Genomic DNA, 19,682 nt, shown 5'->3' with positions numbered 1-19,682 from the left:
AGGTGTTGGCAAATGAGGAATGGTCAGAAGTTAATTTGTCTCCCTATAAACAATGGTCAAGAGTCGATTTGTTCCTCTATGAACAATTGTTAGGGATCAATTTGTCTTTCTTTAAACCTCTAACTAACAAAATTTTGGAAGCCGTTACCATTTTCTAGACGATAACTTTGACCCCGTGAATTTGTTTTTCGCGCATTCTTTTCTATCAGATAGCATAATATGGGCAACAACATGGTCCTAAGACAAAAAAATGTAAAGTATCGTTTTTGTCCCCAACGTATGGAGTAAGTCTTATTTGTGTTCTTAACGTTTAAATCGTCTTATTTGTATCCCTAATGTTTGTAAGAGTGATTCAATGTTATCCTGCTGTTAATTACATATCATGAGCTTTAGTTGGAGTTCTAAAAATCTCTTCTTAAAGTTAGAATATTAATGTCTGGATCAGAACCAATGATCCACTCCAGATAATAACTCATTAAAAGTTGAAACTAATCCCTGCAACATTTACATAATTCACCTTTTTAAGGACATAATTGAATCTGAACACAAATTTTAAGTATAATATTAAAATCAAACACATCCAAATGAGACCTAATTAAGAATGAATACATCCAAGTGAGAATAATTGAAAAATATAATCTGATCTATTAGTATAATTGACGGCAGGATAATATTGAATCACTTTTATAAACGTTCGGGATACAAATAGGACGATTTAAATGTTAGGGATACAAATAGAACTTACCCCAAACATTAAAGATAAAAACGATACTTTACTCTCAAAACAATAAATCAGAACACTTATCTCTAAACCAAAACATTTTATCGCTAGAGATTTTAAATAAGTAAAATAAATAGCTGAAATAACAAAACATATGTCCTTATCTCCTATAGCTAATATCCGATTTAGATTCTCTTAACTTTAAATTTTATTTTAGAGGATTAAGTATGATCTATTGTCATTTATTTTATAGGTGGGATAAAAAAACATAAAAAAAAATATTTAATAATAAAAAATCTCACTTTATCCTTTAAAATAAAAATATAAAATTTAAAAGATCCAAATTTTTAATATCCACACTAACAAAGTTTAAGTTATCCAATAGCAATTAAATCACCAATATAAATTATATATAAAAATATAATATACATTAAAAATAAATTAAATTATACGTATATTTATACATAAAATATATTAATAACTGATTTTAACTTAGAAATAATATTTTTAATAACTTAATATACACCTACAATAGATTGATTCTTAAATAACTATTATTACAGGAGCTAGTTATTGCCTCTTTCTTCCCTTCCCCTATAAATACTCGAGCAAAATCCCAATGCATGCAAATCATCAAAACCATCCCAAATCAATCTTTTCGGTATATTATTCAAGTATATACTAAAACCCTCGCTCAAATCCTCTCCCTCCCACCATGAAACCATTTTGTGTTTTACTTACTTTCTTGCTCTTGCTAGCAGCAAGTAGTAAGAAGGTGAACTCAGCCAAAACCGAAACAGTGTCCTTCAACTACAACTCTTTCAATCAAGGTAACCCCGCAATAAATCTCCAAGGTGACGTCACTGTTCTTTCAGATGGCAATCTCCTACTCACCAACCTCAACAACTCCAATAGCGTCGGCCGTGTTCTGTATGCCACGCCTGTGCGCATTTGGAGCAGTGCCACCGGCAATGTCGCCAGCTTCGTCACCTCCTTCTCTTTCGAGATGAAGGATTATAACGATTATGATCCTGCCGACGGTATCATCTTTTTTATTGCACCGGAAGATACCCAGATTCCTGCCGGCAGTATTGGCGGTGGAACCTTAGGTGTCTCTGACACCCAAGGTGCGGGTCACTTTGTTGGCGTAGAGTTTGATACCTTTTCCAACAGTGAGTACAACGATCCACCCACTCATCACGTTGGAATTGATGTAAACAGTGTGAAATCGTTGAAGACCGTACCATGGAATAGTGTGAGTGGAGCAGTGGTGAAAGTGACTGTGATATATGACTCTTCGTCAAAGACATTGAGTGTTGTTGTGACCAACGAGAATGGCGATATTACCACCATTGCTGAAGTTGTTGATTTGAAGGCGAAGCTTCCGGAGAGGGTCAAGTTCGGTTTTTCTGCCGCCGGCTCCGGTCGCGGTCGTCAGATTCATCTCATCCGTTCATGGTCGTTTACTTCGACCTTGATAACAACAACTACAACAAGCATCAACAACAACGAAAAGAAAATAATGAGTATCTTAACTGCATGATTTGGTCTCTACGCTACCTAATACTTTAAATAAATAAAGACCAGACCATATATATATGTGTGTGTGTGTGTCGGTATTAAGAATAAACTTTCTCTGTGTCAAATTAATGTTGTATGGTTCAATATTTCCACTAATTAACTCTTCTATGTAGTCCGACGGGTGATGATCATTTAAATAAAATGGAAATGTTCAGTAATCAACAAAAATTAGTTAAAAACAGTGATGACTTATTTTATTTAATTTTTATGAATTATTATAATATTAGTCAATAATTAATGAAAGTTAAATAAGGTTAGATTTGACTATTTTTTTTTGTTTTTTTGTATTATTAAAGACTGAAAAATAGTTAAATTTTATCCTATTTTTTTAATATTTTATCAAATATTTTAGTCTTTAATAAATTTTAATTATCAAATTAATTTTAATTTTTAGTTCATAAACAAATTATTCATCGAATTATATTGTTTGTCTACGTAGATTAATTAATATAATAATTTCATTCTTAAAAATTTTTATGTTTTTTATTTTAAAAAATAAAAACTGATTTGCCTATAATTTTTTGAAAAATTTGACATATAACGCATTTAATTTCTCAAATAAAAAAGTTGAAAATTAATTTAATAATAAAAAATTTTATTAAAAACTAAAGTATTTAATTTTTTTAATTGAATTAGAAGATATTATTTGAAAATAAAATACTAAATTAGGTTGGGAAACAAAAGATATTCTAGAGAGATTGAAACAGACTATTGAGACTAAGATAAGTCCATACAATGCATATCTTGATGTTCAAGACACGAGCAAACCAGGGAGATTGAATCAGAGAGAAAGAGATTGTGAAAGTTGATTTCTTATTCATTATGTTACTCTTTTCGCTTATAATGTCAAGGATATATATATTACTCTCGCCCTTTATTAAAGCCTATTTGACGAACGAGTTGCTAGCTTCTTTTTTTTTTTTTTTTTGGGTGGGGAGGGCGGGGGAATAATTAATCCGCACTTTGGTGAGGTTGTCATGCTAAAAACTACAAGTAAAAATTGATTTAAAATTCACATTCATAATTGCATTCGAATTTGATAGAAATTCTTTTTATTGCTTGTGTCATTGTAATGTTAGATATTATGAATATAATGTCAGAAATTTGGAACAACAAATAAAAGACGCTCTGGAACTCATGAAGACAAATGAATGGAGAATAATATTTATGGGAGATTTTTAGTATTATTCGAGAACACATTTTATATAATTTTTTTAAAGATAATATGGGATGGATGTGTTATTCGTCAAGAAAAATAGATGTGTGGATATAACATGTATATAGATTATGCTAGGTAGTAGGTATATACAAAAAATTATTGAAATAGTGACCGATTTGTTAACAAGGCTACCAAATCCTCACTAAAGAATATCAGGCGCTAAATCGGTCACTAATTTGTAATCAGTATTTTAGTGTTTAATTTGCGACTAATATTTTGGTCGCTAAATCAGTTGCTAATTTGTGACCAACGTTTTAATCTGTAATTCAGTCACTAAATGTGGACCTGCATTTTAGCAATTAACATTTTAGTCGTTAAATCGGTTGCTAATTAGTAACCAAACATTTTAATAACCAATTTTCATGGTTGATTCTAATTTTTTTTATTATCAAATTTTTACTAAATTTTTACATTTAGACTATTAAATATTAAAAAACCATCAGCACAAAACCTACATCTTAATACATAAAAATAAACAATACTTAAATAATAACTAAAATAACAAAACACACTTAAATAATAACCAAAACAACTCATTAATTCAATATCATAGACAACAACAATAATAAATAAATAACACTCTCAAATTTACATTATTTAAAATCTATTAACTAACTAACATCACTGTGCTCGCTCCAGTAGGAATAAGAATCAGAAATTTCTGTCCTTAATTTACAACTTGACATAAAGCCATGCAAAATCTACTAGTGGTATTTCAAAATGGAATTGGCAAAAGAAAAAAAACAAAGATATCATCTTGATGACGAGACTCTCACAAATTCAATAACTACCCATACCACAGGTTTTAATCATCCAGTTCCTTTTGCATCCAAAGCTTTGTAACAAGCTATAAGTAATTCATTCATTTGTCCAATCTAGTCCAAGAGTTGGAAAATCCTCTGCAATGAAAGAACAAGTCAGCTAAGTTTACAAACACCACAGAAACACAAATGAAATGGAACAAGTACCAATGGTTGTAAAGGGCATCTATGGTTGACAATTGACAAGCTCAATGCATGAGAGTACTACACAGGAAGCTGATGTATGGGACAATAGAATTCATAGTCTGAGACTAATAAAGGGTAAGCTATCTATGCCGCAGATATGGTAAAATCTCATCCGACTATATAACCAAAAAATTTGCAGCTCTAGATTGAAGCACTAGTATCCAAGTTCCATTTCCAAGAACCTAAAAGATGGACTGGATTTTTCTATTCCTATGACTTGACCCAAAACCTTTATCTTTTAAGAGACTGAACCTATAATTTTTTTTTAATTATGTAACGGAAGCACCAAAATTTCTCACGACAGGAGAGAGTTTAAATGTAATATAAGGCAATAGTGGTGACGAATACACACATCGAAGTTAGAAAGTTAACCACGAAGATGAACTTCAATAATTCTCTGGAACCCCATATTGGTTCAAGTAGCTTTCCAATAAACAGAAGACTTATTGTGCTAATCACCACCTATAAATTAAATTGTGCAACCAAAGTCAATTCTGAGTTTTCTTCAAAACAACATATAAAACTCTGGAATTACAATGTTCTATAGAACACAAATTTAAGCCTGAAAAACAGTAAGAACATACCCCATATACAGATTGCCCGACATAACCAGTTGTAATGAGATTTTTGGCGAATGGAATCGTCCTGCAAAATGAATGCAACAGCAAAATAACTTCCCAGAGTTAAAAAATTTAAAATAAATAAACTGGATGTAGGCTATGTATAGCCCTTGTATGGAGAGAGCTGAGTGCATCTCACAATGATGGGAGAAGATATGAGTTTTTCATTGCTATGGTGTGAACAAATCGGTCCTTCCGATTTGTTTCATTTTTTAAATCAACAATCACAAATCGGATGTTCCGATTTGTGTTTTTGAAAATAAAAAAATTTTTATTGTTGAAATCGGACCGTCTGATTTCTATTTCAAAAAATAAAAAAACAAATTAAAAATACAAAACGGACCATACGATTTGTAGTTTTTTTTTTATCAAACAAATCGGACCCTCCGATTTGTACTTTACTTTTTTTTTCAAACAAATCGGACCGTCCGATTTGAATAAAACACCACATAAAAAAAACACCTAATCTTTCCATAACAATGTATTACACATATATTTATACAATATAAAAAAAAATTAGCCAACCAAAAGCAAGCTCAGTTATGAAAGAATTTATTGAATACTGCAAAGCAATGGCTTCAGACTTGAGCAAGAACAGGTACAAGCATAGGACTAAAAAATGGTGAAACCTTACTAATCTAAGATTAGGTTTTCTTTCAATCTGAAACTAAGGGAGCTCAAGTCACCTACATCGTCATGGTCATCATCACGATCAAACGAGTTTTACAACTTGAATTCCCAAAATCAAGTATACGATTACAATTGAACTTTATCTAAGCTCGCGAGTTTGATTACCTTGATAATCATGTCTTAAATCAACCAACTATTCCCTAAAATAATAAGATGAATTGGAGGAGCATTAGGAAAGAGAAAAATGGAGGGAATCTGGCGGAAACAAGAGTGAGGTACGTAAGTGAAGAAGGAAAGAGGTAAACGAGAATGTGAGTGGCAACAAGAACCACTCCAAGGTCCTTACACAACTTCGTGAATCCATCTGACAACGGCTTCGTTTCCTGTCATAACAAGAACAAAATCTGTCACAAAATCTGGAGATCTAGAAAATTTAACGAAGCATATTGCTAAAACTCCTAATTAGAAGAGGAAAAATCAAACTTAACAGAATGGATCGAAATTGGCGATTAAGAGGTTACCTGCTTGAAGACGACGATTAGAAGATTACCTGCTTGAAGATGATGAAGACGACGCTGAGATATCAGAAGACAAAAGATAGCGCCGATATCTCAACGACGAAGGCGACGACACCAAGACTGCAGAAGAAGATAGCGACGAAACCTCAGGAGATGGTACCGAGACCGCAAAAGACGACACCAATGCAGAAGACGGCGGTGAAAAAGACAGTAATGGTGCTTAAAGACGACAATGGTATCTGATTGGAAAAGATGAGAATGGTACGGGTGAGTTAGGGTTAGTTAAGGTAATTCAAATAATATCTTTTTTTTAAATTAGCGACCGCTCTTGCGACTGATTAGTTTATAAAATCGGTTATTAACTTAAAAATTAGCAACTGATTTAGTGACCACAACTTTAACTATCAAATTAGCAACCAACCATGTTTCATTCTATTTACCTATCGATCGATTGCAAAATTGGTCGCTAAATTAAAAAATAATACGGTTTTTGCTTTAACACACGCCAATATTATTTTTATTTTATAAAATTTAGTTTTAATTTAGGGAGTTACTCAGATAAAAACACTTCAAACATCTTTTTTTAAAGATATTTTTTAGTAATTAAAATTCAATACATATAATTGATTAAACTGTGTTATTTTTGTCAAAATTAAATTAGACAAATTGATTTTAACCAAAAAATCGGTGAATTATACCTTGAACCGGTCTAAATTAATATTTTTTTATAAAAAATTATTTCAATATTTTGATTATAAAAAATGACCAAAATACTTTTATATTATTATTATAATATAATTTTTGAGAACAGAAAATCATAATCTTTTTCTTATTTCTGTGCCATCATTAGGATTTAGGGTTCTCAAAAATAATATATATATATATATATATATATATATATATATATAATAAAAATATTTTAGTCATTTTTTATAATAAGATTATTGTAATAATTTTTTATAAAAAGAATATTAATTGGTCGATTCAAAGTTTGGTTTACCGATATTTTGGCTAAATTAATTTGTCTGATATAATTTTGACAAAAATAATAAGATTTAATCGATTATATATATTAAATTTTAAATATTAAAAATTATTTTTAAAAAAAATTTTAAACGTCTTGATTTGAGTGACTCTCCTTAATTTATTCATAATTAACTAAACATTTAGTCATTTATAATGAATACTTAATTAATCAAAATATTTACTTAATTGAATATTATTAAAAACTTAACTAATGCTCCCTCGATATTAATAATAGAAGACAATGAAAATTCTTTTTGAGATTAAAAAAAAAAGACCCCCAAGAGAGTATACGGATTTGCGCGCATGCTCTTTATTTGATAACAAGCATTATACATGTATTATAATAATAGTTTTTTATTATTATAAAATATAATTAATTCTCAAATTATTTAAATAATATATCTATTAAATAGAATTAAATAATCTAAAACAATAGTCACAAAAAAATAATCTAAAACAGTAAAATAGTATTTAAAATTAATCTAATTTTTGTTTTATATTTTAAAAAATATAAGGTAATTTATTGTCAATTCAATTAAACACCTTTGTTTTTTAAAAAATATCTTTTAAAGGAAGAAAATAAAATCTCAATCCTTATTGAATTTATAATTTTCATAACGTACGACTGTGCTATTTTGATTTAAATTAAATTTAAATTTTATTTTTTTATTTTATCAATATTTCTCTTTTTGTGTATGCTGTTAAATAGTCATTAAAAAAATATTCATCATTCATATAATCATAAATTTGACTTTTAATAATAGCATTCCTAGCAAAAAAAATCTTTTAACTATAATTATCAAAATCAAAACTAACATTAAAAGAAAAACACTAACTGATAAAACAACATCTAATTAAAAAAAAATACAAATCCAATTTAAGTTTGATTATTGATATTTAGATTGTATAAGTATTTTATAAAAAGTTATCAAATTGATTATTAGGTGCCAAAAACTGAACAAAAAAAATAAAATAAAATTGAAGAAATTAAATTACCTTTTCGTTATTTTAAATGCTTCCAATCCGCTTCCACATTTGAAGACTCCGCCGACTTCACTGCTACTTTCTGCTCCTCACAAACGAGAGAGCATGATAATGCTATGTTAGACTATACCTCACCATGCTAGTCGCTGGTGTAGCACGCCTAGCCCCTGCCATCCGTTATAGCTCACCATGCTAGTCGTTGTCGCATTTTCTGGTTCTGTTGATATCTTCGTCTGCCGCTGCTGTTGCTACCGCTACCGTGCTAAACATTCCTCGCTCAGTTCCGCAGCGATCCCTCCTTTTCTTCTCCTTTCCTCGGATTCTCAGCTCGTCCCTCTGAAGCTTCACGTGCACAACTCCAGATTTTTGCGTCAACCCTAACTCTTAGGTTTGTTGATTCTAAAACCTAGATTTTTTGTCTTGTTTGTTTTGTTGCCTGAAGAATGATTACCTTCCTGCAAGTTCTATATTGTTAGACTATAATAGATATGTTTGCTGCTTCGCCTCGTTTCAAATTGACATTTTTTAGGCTCCATTGAAATCAAGGATATGGAACTCAAGAGAAGGGGTAGCAGCAACAACAATAACGCGTTTTGCAATTAGGATTTGGAGAGAATGCCTATTTTTGTGTTTATTTATTTATTTTCTTTTTTATTCAGTAACAATTACCAACAAAGCTCTGCCACAGTGGATACTACCCTCCAGGTGTGTAGCAGCGTTACCAAAATATTAGCCAATTTGATGGTCGGATAATATTGATACAAGTTAAAAATATTAGAGATATAAATAGAACGTTTCAAACGTTAGAGATAATTTTAAAACTTACTCCAAATGTTAGGGATAAAAATAATATTTTACTCTAAATAAAATACCATATTCATATTGGTATTGTGTTTTAGATTGTGTGCGTGAAATTTTTGATTGACTCTCATTCAATTCATCCTTTCACCAAATATGCTTAAATTCAATAAGCAAATCTGAAATATTAATTGAAGACAATTATTATTAGTAAAATAACTTTGGGACTACATACTTGAACTAATTCATCAAAAGCCATTTGGGTTATTGGTGCGCGAAATTGTGAACATTACTTTTTCACAACTCTCATAATCCCCAGTAATGGCTCCAAAAACGTGGTAGCTCAATACCATGGCATTACACAACTTCGCACAACTAACCAGCAAGTGCACTGGGTCGTCCAAGTAATAAACCTTACGTGAGTAAGGGTCGATCCCACGGAGATTGTTAGTATTGAAGCAAGCTATGATCATCTTGTAAATCTTAGTCAGGCAGACTCAAATGTATATGGTGATGAACGAAAATAATACAAAGGTAAAGATAGAGATACTTATGTAATTCATTGGTGGGAACTTCAGATAAGCGCATGAAGATGCCTTCCCTTCCGTCTCTCTGCTTTCCTACTGCCTTCATCCAATCCTTCCTACTCCTTTCCATGGCAAGCTCGTGTAGGGTTTCACTGTTGTCAGCAGCTACCTCCCATCCTCGCAGTGAAAGCTAATGCACACACTCTGTCACAATGCTGCCAATCACCGGTGTGGTTCCCTCCCCTACTGGAATAGAATCCAGTGATTCTTTTGCGTCTGTCACTAACGCCCAGTAAGTTACAGGTTTGAAGCACGTCACAATCATTCAGTCATTGAATCCTACTCAGAATACCACAGACAAGGTTAGACCTTCCGGATTCTCTTGAATGCTGCCATCAGTTCTTGCCTATACCACGAAGATTCTGACCTCACGGAATGGCTGGCTCGTTTGTCAGGCGAGCACTCGGTTGTCAGGCGATCAACCATGCATCGTGCAATCAGGAATCCAAGAGATATTCACTAAGCCTCGAATGCTTGTAGAACAAGAGTGGTTGTCAGTCACTTTGTTCATGGGTGAGAATGGTGATGGGCGTCAATCATCACCTTCATCAAGTTGAAGAACAAGTGATATCTTGGAACAAGAACAAGCGGAATTGAATGGAAGAACAATAGTAATTGCATTAATACTCGAGGTACAGCAGAGCTCCACACCTTAATCTATGGTGTGTAGAAGCTCCACCGTTGAAAATACATAAGCATAAGGTCTAGGCATGGCCGAATGGCCAGCCTCCCAATGATCTAAGAACTAAAATTGTTCAAAGATATAAAGATCCAAAGATTTTTAATACAATAGCAAAAGGTCCTACTTATAAGAAACTAGTAGCCTAAGGTGTACAGAAATGAGTAAATGACATAAAAATCCTCTTCCGGGCCCACTTGGTGTGTGCTTGGGCTGAGCAATGAAGCAAATTTCGTGTAGAGACTCTTCTTGGAGTTAAACGCCAGCTTTGGTGCCAGTTTGGGCGTTTAACTCCCATTTGGGTGCCAGTTCCAGCGTTTAACGCTGGGATTTCTTGAGGTGACTTTGAACGCCGGTTTGGGCCATCAAATCTTGGGCAAAGTATGGACTATCATATATTACTGGAAAGCCCAGGATGTCTACTTTCCAACGCCGTTGAGAGCGCGCCAATTGGGCTTCTGTAGCTCCAGAAAATCCACTTCGAGTGCAGGGAGGTCAGAATCCAACAGCATCTGCAGTCCTTTTTGGTCTCTGAATCAGATTTTTGCTCAGGTCCCTCAATTTCAGCCAGAAAATACCTGAAATCACAGAAAAACACACAAACTCATAGTAAAGTCCAGAAAAGTGAATTTTAACTAAAAACTAATAAAAATATACTAAAAACTAACTAGATCATACCAAAAACATACTAAAAACAATGCCAAAAAGTATACAAATTATCCGCTCATCACAACACCAAACTTAAATTGTTGCTTGTCCTCAAGCAACTGAAAATCAAATAAGATAAAAAGAAGAGAATATGCAATGAATTCCAAAAACATCTGTGAAGATCAGTATTAATTAGATGAGCGGGGTTTTTAACTTTTTGTCTCTGAACAGTTTTGGCATCTCAATCTATCCCTTGAAATTCAGAATGGTTGGCTTCTTTAGGAACTCAGAGTCCAGATAGTGTTAATGATTCTCTTAGTAAGGTATGATGATTCTTGAACATAGCTATTTATTGAGTCTTGGCTGTGGCCCAAAGCACTCTGTCTTCCAGTATTACCACCGGATACATACATGCCACAGACACATAATTGGGTGAACCTTTTCAGATTGTGACTCAGCTTTGCTAAAGTCCCCAATTAGAGGTGTCCAGGGTTCTTAAGCACACTCTTATTTGCCTTGGATCACAACTCTTATTTCTCTATTTTTTTTTTCGTTTTCTTTTTCTCTTTTTTTTTTCGATTTTTTTTTTGAATAGCTTTTTCTTGCTTCAAGAATCATTTTAATGATTTTTCAGATCCTCAGTAACATGTCTCCTTTTTCATCATTCTTTCAAGAGCCAACATTCATGAACCACAAATTCAAGATACATATGCACTGTTTAAGCATACATTCAGAGAACAAAAATATTGCCACCACATCAAAATAATTAAACTGTTATAAAATTCAAAATTCATGCAATTCTTCCTTTTTCAATTAAGCACATTTTTATTTAAGAAAGGTGATGGATTCATAGGACATTCATAACTTTAAGGCATAAATACTAAGATACTAATGATCACAAGACACAAACATGGATAAATATAAGCATAAAATTCGAAAAACAGAAGAACAAATAACAAGGAAATCAAAGAACGGGTCCACCTTAGTGATGGCGGCTCTTTCTTGCTCTTGAAGATCCTATGGAGTGCTTGAGCTCCTCAATATCTCTTCCTTGTCTTTGTTGCTCCTCCCTCATGATTCTTTGATCTTCTCTAATCTCATGAAGGATGATGGAGTGTTCTTGGTGCTCCACCCTTAGTTGTCCCATGTTGGAACTCAACTCTCCTAGGGAGGTGTGTAGTTGCTCCCAAAAATTTTGTGGAGGGAAATTCATCCCTTGAGGAATTTCAGGGATCTCATGATGAGTGGGATCTCTTGTGTACTCCATCCTTTTCTTGGTGATGGGTTTGTCCTCATCAATAGGGGTGTCACCCTCTATGTCAACTCCAACTGAATAGCAGAGGTGACAAATGAGATGAGGGAAGGCTAACCTTGCCAAGGTGGAGGTCTTGTCCGCCTCCTTATAGAGTTCTTGGGCTATAACCTCATGAACCTCTATTTCTTCTCCAATCATGATGCTATGGATCATGATAGCCCGGTCTATGGTAACTTCGGACCGGTTGCTAGTGGGGATGATTGAGCGTTGTATGAACTCTAACCATCCTCTAGCCACGGGCTTGAGGTCATGCCTTCTCAATTGGACCGGCTTTCCTCTTGAATCTTGCTTCCATTGTGCGCCCTCTTCACATATGACTGTGAGGACTTGGTCCAACCTTTGATCAAAGTTGACCCTTCTAGTGTAAGGATGTTCATCTCCTTGCATCATAGGCAAGTTGAACGCCACCCTCACACTCTCCGGACTAAAATCCAAGTATTTCCCCCGAACCATAGTAAGATAATTCTTTGGATTCGGGTTCACACTTTGGTCATGGTTCTTGGTGATCCATGCATTGGCATAGAACTCTTGAACCATTAAGATTCCGACTTGTTGAATGGGGTTGGTAAGAACTTCCCAACCTCTTCTTCGGATCTCATGTCGGATCTCCGGATATTCACCCTTTTTGAGTGAAAAGGGGACCTCGGAGATCACCTTCTTCAAGGCCACAACTTCATAGAAGTGGACTTGATGCACCTTTGAGAGGAATCTATCCATCTCCCATGACTCGGAGGTGGAAGCCTTTGCCTTCCCTTTCCTCTTTCTAGAGGTTTCTCCGGACTTGGATGCCATAATGGTTATGGAAAAACGAAAAAGCAACGCTTTTACCACACCAAACTTAAAATGTTTGCTCGTCCTCGAGCAAAGGAAGAAAGAAGAGAGTAGAAGAAGAAGAAATGAGGAAGAGGGAGATGGTGGTGAATTCGGCCAAAGAGGTGGAGAAGTGGTGTTTAGGTTGTGTGAAAATGAAGGGTTGAAGAAGGGTATATATAGGAGAGAGGGGGGTAAAGGTTCGGCCATTATGGGTGGGTTTTGGGAGGGAAAGTGGTTTGAATTTGAAGGGTGAGGTTGGTGGGGATTTATGAAGGATGGATGTGAGTGGTGAAGAGAAGGGTAGGATTTGATAGGTGAGGGGTTTTTGGGGAAGAGGTGTTGAGGTGATTGGTGAATGGGGGAAGAAGAGAGAGAGTGATGGTAGGGTCCTGTGGGGTCCACAGATCCTGTAGTGTCAAGGAAGAGGCATCCTTGCACCAAATGGCATCAAAATCCACGTTTTGAGCCATTTCTGGCGTTAAACGCCGGGCTGGTGCCCATTCCTGGCGTTTAACGCCAGGTTCTTGCCCTTTACTGGCGTTTAACGCCAGTCTGGTGCCCCTTTCTGGCGTTAAACGCCCAGATAGGTGCCAGACTGGGCGTTAAACGCCCAACTGCTAGGCTGACTGGCGTTTAAACGCCAGCAGCATCTTCCTCCAGGGTGTGCTGTTTTTCTTCCTGTTTTTCATTCTGTTTTTGCTTTTTTCATTGTTTTTGTGACTTCTTATGATCATCAACCTACAAAAAAAGATAAAATAACAAAGGAAAATAATTAATTATAAAACATTGGGTTGCCTCCCAACAAGCGCTTCTTTAATGTCATTAGCTTGACAGAGGACTCTCATGGAGCCTCAGAAATGCTCAGAACCGTGTTGGAACCTCCCAACACCAAACTTAGAGTTTGAATGTGGGGGTTCAACACCAAACTTAGAGTTTGGCTGTGGCCTCCCAACACCAAACTTAGAGTTTGACTGTGGGGGCTCTGTTTGGCTCTGTTTTGAGAGAAGCTCTTCATGCTTCCTCTCCATGATGACAGAGAGATATCCTTGAGCTTTAAACACCAAGGATTCTTTATTCACTTGAATGATCAACTCTCCTCTATCAACATCAATCACAGCCTTTGCTGTGGCTAGGAAGGGTCTGCCAAGGATGATGGATTCATCCATGCTCTTCCCAGTCTCTAGGACTATGAAATCAGTAGGGATGTAATGATCTTCAACTTTAACCAGAACATCCTCTACAAGTCCATAGGCTTGTTTTCTTGAGTTGTCTGCCATCTCTAGTGAGATTTTTGCAGCTTGCACCTCAAAGATCCCTAATTTCTCCATTACAGAGAGGGGCATGAGGTTCACACTTGACCCTAAGTCACACAGGGCCTTCTTGAAGGTCATGGTGCCTATGGTGCAAGGTATAGAAAACTTCCCAGGATCCTGCCTCTTTTGAGGCAATTGCTGCCTAGACAAGTTATCCAGTTCTTTGGTGAGCAGAGGGGGTTCATCCTCCCAAGTCTCATTTCCAAATAGCTTGTCATTTAGCTTCATGATTGCTCCAAGATATTTAGCAACTTGCTCCTCAGTGACATACTCATCCTCTTCAGAGGAAGAATACTCATCAGAGCTCATGAATGGCAGTAGTAAGTCTAAAGGAATCTCTGTGGTCTCAGTTTGAGCCTCAGATTCCCAAGGTTCCTCATTGGGGAACTCAGTGGAGGTCAGTGGACGTCCATTGAGGTCTTCCTCAGTGGCGTTCACTGCCTCTTCTTCCTCCCAGAATTCGGCCATATTGATGACCTTGCACTCTCCTTTTGGATTTTCTTCAGTATTGCTTGGGAGAGTGCTTGGAGGAAGTTCAGTAATTTTCTTGCTCAGCTGACCCACTTGTCCTTCCAAATTCCTAATGGAAGATCTAGTTTCAGTCATGAAACTTTGAGTGGTCTTAATTAGATCAGAGACCATAGTTGCTAAGTCAGAGGTATTCTGCTTAGAACTCTCTGTCTGTTGCTGAGAAGATGATGGGAAAGGCTTGCTATTGCTAAACCTGTTTCTCCCACCATTAGTGTTATTGAAACCTTGTTGAGGTCTCTGTTGATCCTTCCATGAAAGATTTGGATGATTCCTCCATGAAGGGTTGTAGGTGTTTCCATAGGGTTCTCCCATGTAATTCACCTCTTCTATTGAAGGGTTCTCAGGATCATAAGCTTCTTCCTCAGATGAAGCTTCCTTAGTACTGCTTGGTGCATTTTGCATTCCAGACAGACTTTGAGAAATCATATTGACTTGTTGAGTCAATATTTTATTCTGGGCCAAAATGGCATTCAGAGTGTCAATCTCAAGAACTCCTTTCTTCTGACTAGTCCCATTGTTCACAGGATTTCTTTCAGAAGTGTACATGAATTGGTTATTTGCAACCATTTCAATCAGTTCTTGAGCTTCAGTAGGCGTCTTCTTCAGATGAAGAGATCCTCCAGAAGAGCTATCCAAAGACATTTTGGACAGTTCAGAGAGACCATCATAGAAAATACCTATGATGCTCCATTCAGAAAGCATATCAGTGGGGCACTTTCTGATCAATTGTTTGTATCTTTCCCAAGCTTCATAGAGGGATTCTCCTTCCTTCTGTCTGAAGGTTTGGACTTCCACTCTAAGCTTACTCAATTTTTGAGGTGGGAAGAACTTTGCCAAGAAGGCATTGACTAGCTTTTCCCAAGAGTCCAGGCTTTCTTTAGGTTGAGAATCCAACCATGTTCTAGCTCTGTCTCTTACAGCAAAAGGGAATAGCATCAGTCTGTAGACCTCAGGGTCAACCCCATTAGTCTTGACTGTGTCACAGATTTGCAAGAACTCAGCTAAAAACTGATGAGGATCTTCCATTGGGAGTCCATGGAACTTGCAATTCTGTTGCATTAGAGAAACTAATTGAGGCTTAAGCTCAAAGTTGTTTGCTCCAATGGCAGGGATAGAGATGCTTCTCCCATAGAAGTCGGGAGTAGGTGCAGTAAAGTCACCCAGCACCTTCCTTGCATTGTTGGCATTGTTGTTGTTTTCGGCTGCCATGTGTTCTTCTCCCTTGAAGAATTCGGTCAGGTGCTCTAAAGAGAGTTGTGCTTTGGCTTCTCTTAGCTTTCTCTTCAAGGTCCTTTCAGGTTCAGGATCAGCCTCAACAAGAATGCCTTTGTCTTTGCTCCTGCTCATAAGATAGAGAAGAGAACAAGAAAATGTGGAATCCTCTATGTCACAGTATAGAGATTCCTTTAGGTGTCAGAGGAAAAGAAGAGTAGAAGACAGGAGTGGGAAAATTCGAACTTGTCAGAGAGAATGGAGTTCGAATTTTGTATTAAGGGATAGTGTTAATCCATAAATAGAAGGATGTGAGAAGGAGGGAAGTGATTTTCGAAACTTAAGTGGGAAATTTGAAAACATTTTTGAAAAACATCACTTAATTTTCGAAAATGAAATTGGAAAAGAAATCAAGTGATTTTTTGAAAAAGATTTTGAAATTAGAAATCAAAAAGATTTGATTGAAAGCTTATTTTGAAAAAGATATGATTAAAAAGATATGATTTGAAAACAATTTTAAAAGAGATTTGATTTGAAAACAATTTTAAAAGATATGATTTGAAAACATTTTAAAAAGATTTGATTTGAAAATTAAAAACTTGACTAACAAGAAAAGATATGATTCAATCATTAAACCTTTCTCAACAGAAAAGGCAACATACTTGAAATGTTGAATCAAATCATTAATTGATAGTAAGTATCTTTGAAAAAGGAAAGGAGTTAATTTTGAAAAAGATTTGATTGAAAAATGATTTGAAAAAGATTTGATTTTGAAAAGATTTTGAAAACTTAGAAAAAATCTGATTTGAAAACAAAATCTTCCTCCCTTAGCCATCCTGGCGTTAAACGCCCAGAATGGTATACATTCTGGCGTTTAACGCCCAAAATGCTACCTTTTTGGGCGTTAAACGCCCAACCAGGTACCCTGGCTGGCGTTTAAACGCCAGTCTGTCCTTCTTCACTGGGCGTTTTGAACGCCCAGCTTTTTCTGTGCAATTCCTCTGCTGAATGTTCTGAATCTTCGATTCTCTGTATTATTGACTTGAAAAGACACAAATTAAAAATATTTTTGGATTTTTAATAATAAGGACAAACCAAAATGCAACAATAATCAAATAACAATGCATGCAAGACACCAAACTTAGTAGTTTGTATACTACTGACACTAACAAAATGAAAATGCAAATGAGACACTCAAAACAATCAAGTCAAATTGAATTCAAAGATCAGAGTAAGTAAATCATCAAGAACATCTTGAAGATCACTTAGACACATGAATGCATGCAATTGACACCAAACTTATGATGAGACTCTAGACTCAAACAAGAAATATTTTTGGATTTTATGATTTTGTAATTTTTTTTTGTGTTTTTCGAAAATTAAATGGGAAAAAGAAATCAAAATTCTTGGTGAGAATTCCAGGAATCAGTGCAATGCTAGTCTAAGACTCCGGTCCAGGAATTAGACATGGCTTCACAGCCAGCCAAGCTTTCAAAGAAAGCTTCGGTCCAAAACACTAGACATGGCCAGAGGCCAGCCAAGCCTTAGCAAATCACTGCTCCAAAAGCAAGATTGATACGAAATCAACAAGCTCTTGTGGTGATGAGTTGAAACCTCGGTCCAATGAAATTAGACATGGCTTCTCAGCCAGCCAGATTTCAACAAATCATCATGAAACTCTGGGATTCATCTTCAAGAATTTCGAAAAAAATAAATACCTAATCTAAGCAACAAGATGAACCGTCAGTTGTCCAGCCTAAACAATCCCGGGCAATAACACCAAAAACTTGATGTTGTTGCCGGATCTTGGCACTGATGTTACCAAAGCTTGCTCAAAACTTGAACAATCCCCGGCAACGGCGCCAAAAACTTGGTGCGCGAAATTGTGAACATTACTTTTTCACAACTCTCATAATCCCCAGTAATGGCTCCAAAAACGTGGTAGCTCAATACCATGGCATTACACAACTTCGCACAACTAACCAGCAAGTGCACTGGGTCGTCCAAGTAATAAACCTTACGTGAGTAAGGGTCGATCCCACGGAGATTGTTAGTATTGAAGCAAGCTATGATCATCTTGTAAATCTTAGTCAGGCAGACTCAAATGTATATGGTGATGAACGAAAATAATACAAAGGTAAAGATAGAGATACTTATGTAATTCATTGGTGGGAACTTCAGATAAGCGCATGAAGATGCCTTCCCTTCCGTCTCTCTGCTTTCCTACTGCCTTCATCCAATCCTTCCTACTCCTTTCCATGGCAAGCTCGTGTAGGGTTTCACTGTTGTCAGCAGCTACCTCCCATCCTCGCAGTGAAAGCTAATGCACACACTCTGTCACAATGCTGCCAATCACCGGTGTGGTTCCCTCCCCTACTGGAATAGAATCCAGTGATTCTTTTGCGTCTGTCACTAACGCCCAGTAAGTTACAGGTTTGAAGCACGTCACAATCATTCAGTCATTGAATCCTACTCAGAATACCACAGACAAGGTTAGACCTTCCGGATTCTCTTGAATGCTGCCATCAGTTCTTGCCTATACCACGAAGATTCTGACCTCACGGAATGGCTGGCTCGTTTGTCAGGCGAGCACTCGGTTGTCAGGCGATCAACCATGCATCGTGCAATCAGGAATCCAAGAGATATTCACTAAGCCTCGAATGCTTGTAGAACAAGAGTGGTTGTCAGTCACTTTGTTCATGGGTGAGAATGGTGATGGGCGTCAATCATCACCTTCATCAAGTTGAAGAACAAGTGATATCTTGGAACAAGAACAAGCGGAATTGAATGGAAGAACAATAGTAATTGCATTAATACTCGAGGTACAGCAGAGCTCCACACCTTAATCTATGGTGTGTAGAAGCTCCACCGTTGAAAATACATAAGCATAAGGTCTAGGCATGGCCGAATGGCCAGCCTCCCAATGATCTAAGAACTAAAATTGTTCAAAGATATAAAGATCCAAAGATTTTTAATACAATAGCAAAAGGTCCTACTTATAAGAAACTAGTAGCCTAAGGTGTACAGAAATGAGTAAATGACATAAAAATCCTCTTCCGGGCCCACTTGGTGTGTGCTTGGGCTGAGCAATGAAGCAAATTTCGTGTAGAGACTCTTCTTGGAGTTAAACGCCAGCTTTGGTGCCAGTTTGGGCGTTTAACTCCCATTTGGGTGCCAGTTCCAGCGTTTAACGCTGGGATTTCTTGAGGTGACTTTGAACGCCGGTTTGGGCCATCAAATCTTGGGCAAAGTATGGACTATCATATATTACTGGAAAGCCCAGGATGTCTACTTTCCAACGCCGTTGAGAGCGCGCCAATTGGGCTTCTGTAGCTCCAGAAAATCCACTTCGAGTGCAGGGAGGTCAGAATCCAACAGCATCTGCAGTCCTTTTTGGTCTCTGAATCAGATTTTTGCTCAGGTCCCTCAATTTCAGCCAGAAAATACCTGAAATCACAAAAAAACACACAAACTCATAGT

At 36.1% G+C, this 19,682-nt stretch overlaps 1 protein-coding gene and 1 non-coding gene across 2 annotated transcripts; both read left to right on the top strand.

Moving 5' to 3' along the window:
- The first annotated feature begins 1,363 nt into the window (after positions 1-1,363).
- Positions 1,364-2,428, top strand: LOC112712627 (galactose-binding lectin-like). Its single transcript, XM_025765556.2, has one exon. It carries the CDS (start codon positions 1,437-1,439, stop codon positions 2,262-2,264), a length of 828 nt encoding a protein of 275 aa, XP_025621341.1. The 5' UTR covers positions 1,364-1,436; the 3' UTR covers positions 2,265-2,428.
- A 13,258-nt stretch (positions 2,429-15,686) lies between these two features.
- LOC112713265 (small nucleolar RNA R71) lies at positions 15,687-15,794 on the top strand. Its single transcript, XR_003158239.1, has one exon. It is a non-coding gene; the product is annotated as a small nucleolar RNA R71 (small nucleolar RNA).
- Positions 15,795-19,682: the final 3,888 nt, after the last annotated feature.

The sequence above is a fragment of the Arachis hypogaea genome, chromosome 9 (assembly GCF_003086295.3).
Source record: "Arachis hypogaea cultivar Tifrunner chromosome 9, arahy.Tifrunner.gnm2.J5K5, whole genome shotgun sequence".
Lineage (NCBI taxonomy): Eukaryota > Viridiplantae > Streptophyta > Magnoliopsida > Fabales > Fabaceae > Arachis > Arachis hypogaea.
This window is presented reverse-complemented; position numbering and strand designations above follow the sequence as displayed.

Excerpts from the sequence above, each read along its gene's own strand:
- LOC112712627 (XM_025765556.2), top strand. The coding sequence starts at position 1,437 with ATGAAACCATTTTGTGTTTTACTTACTTTCTTGCTCTTGCTAGCAGCA.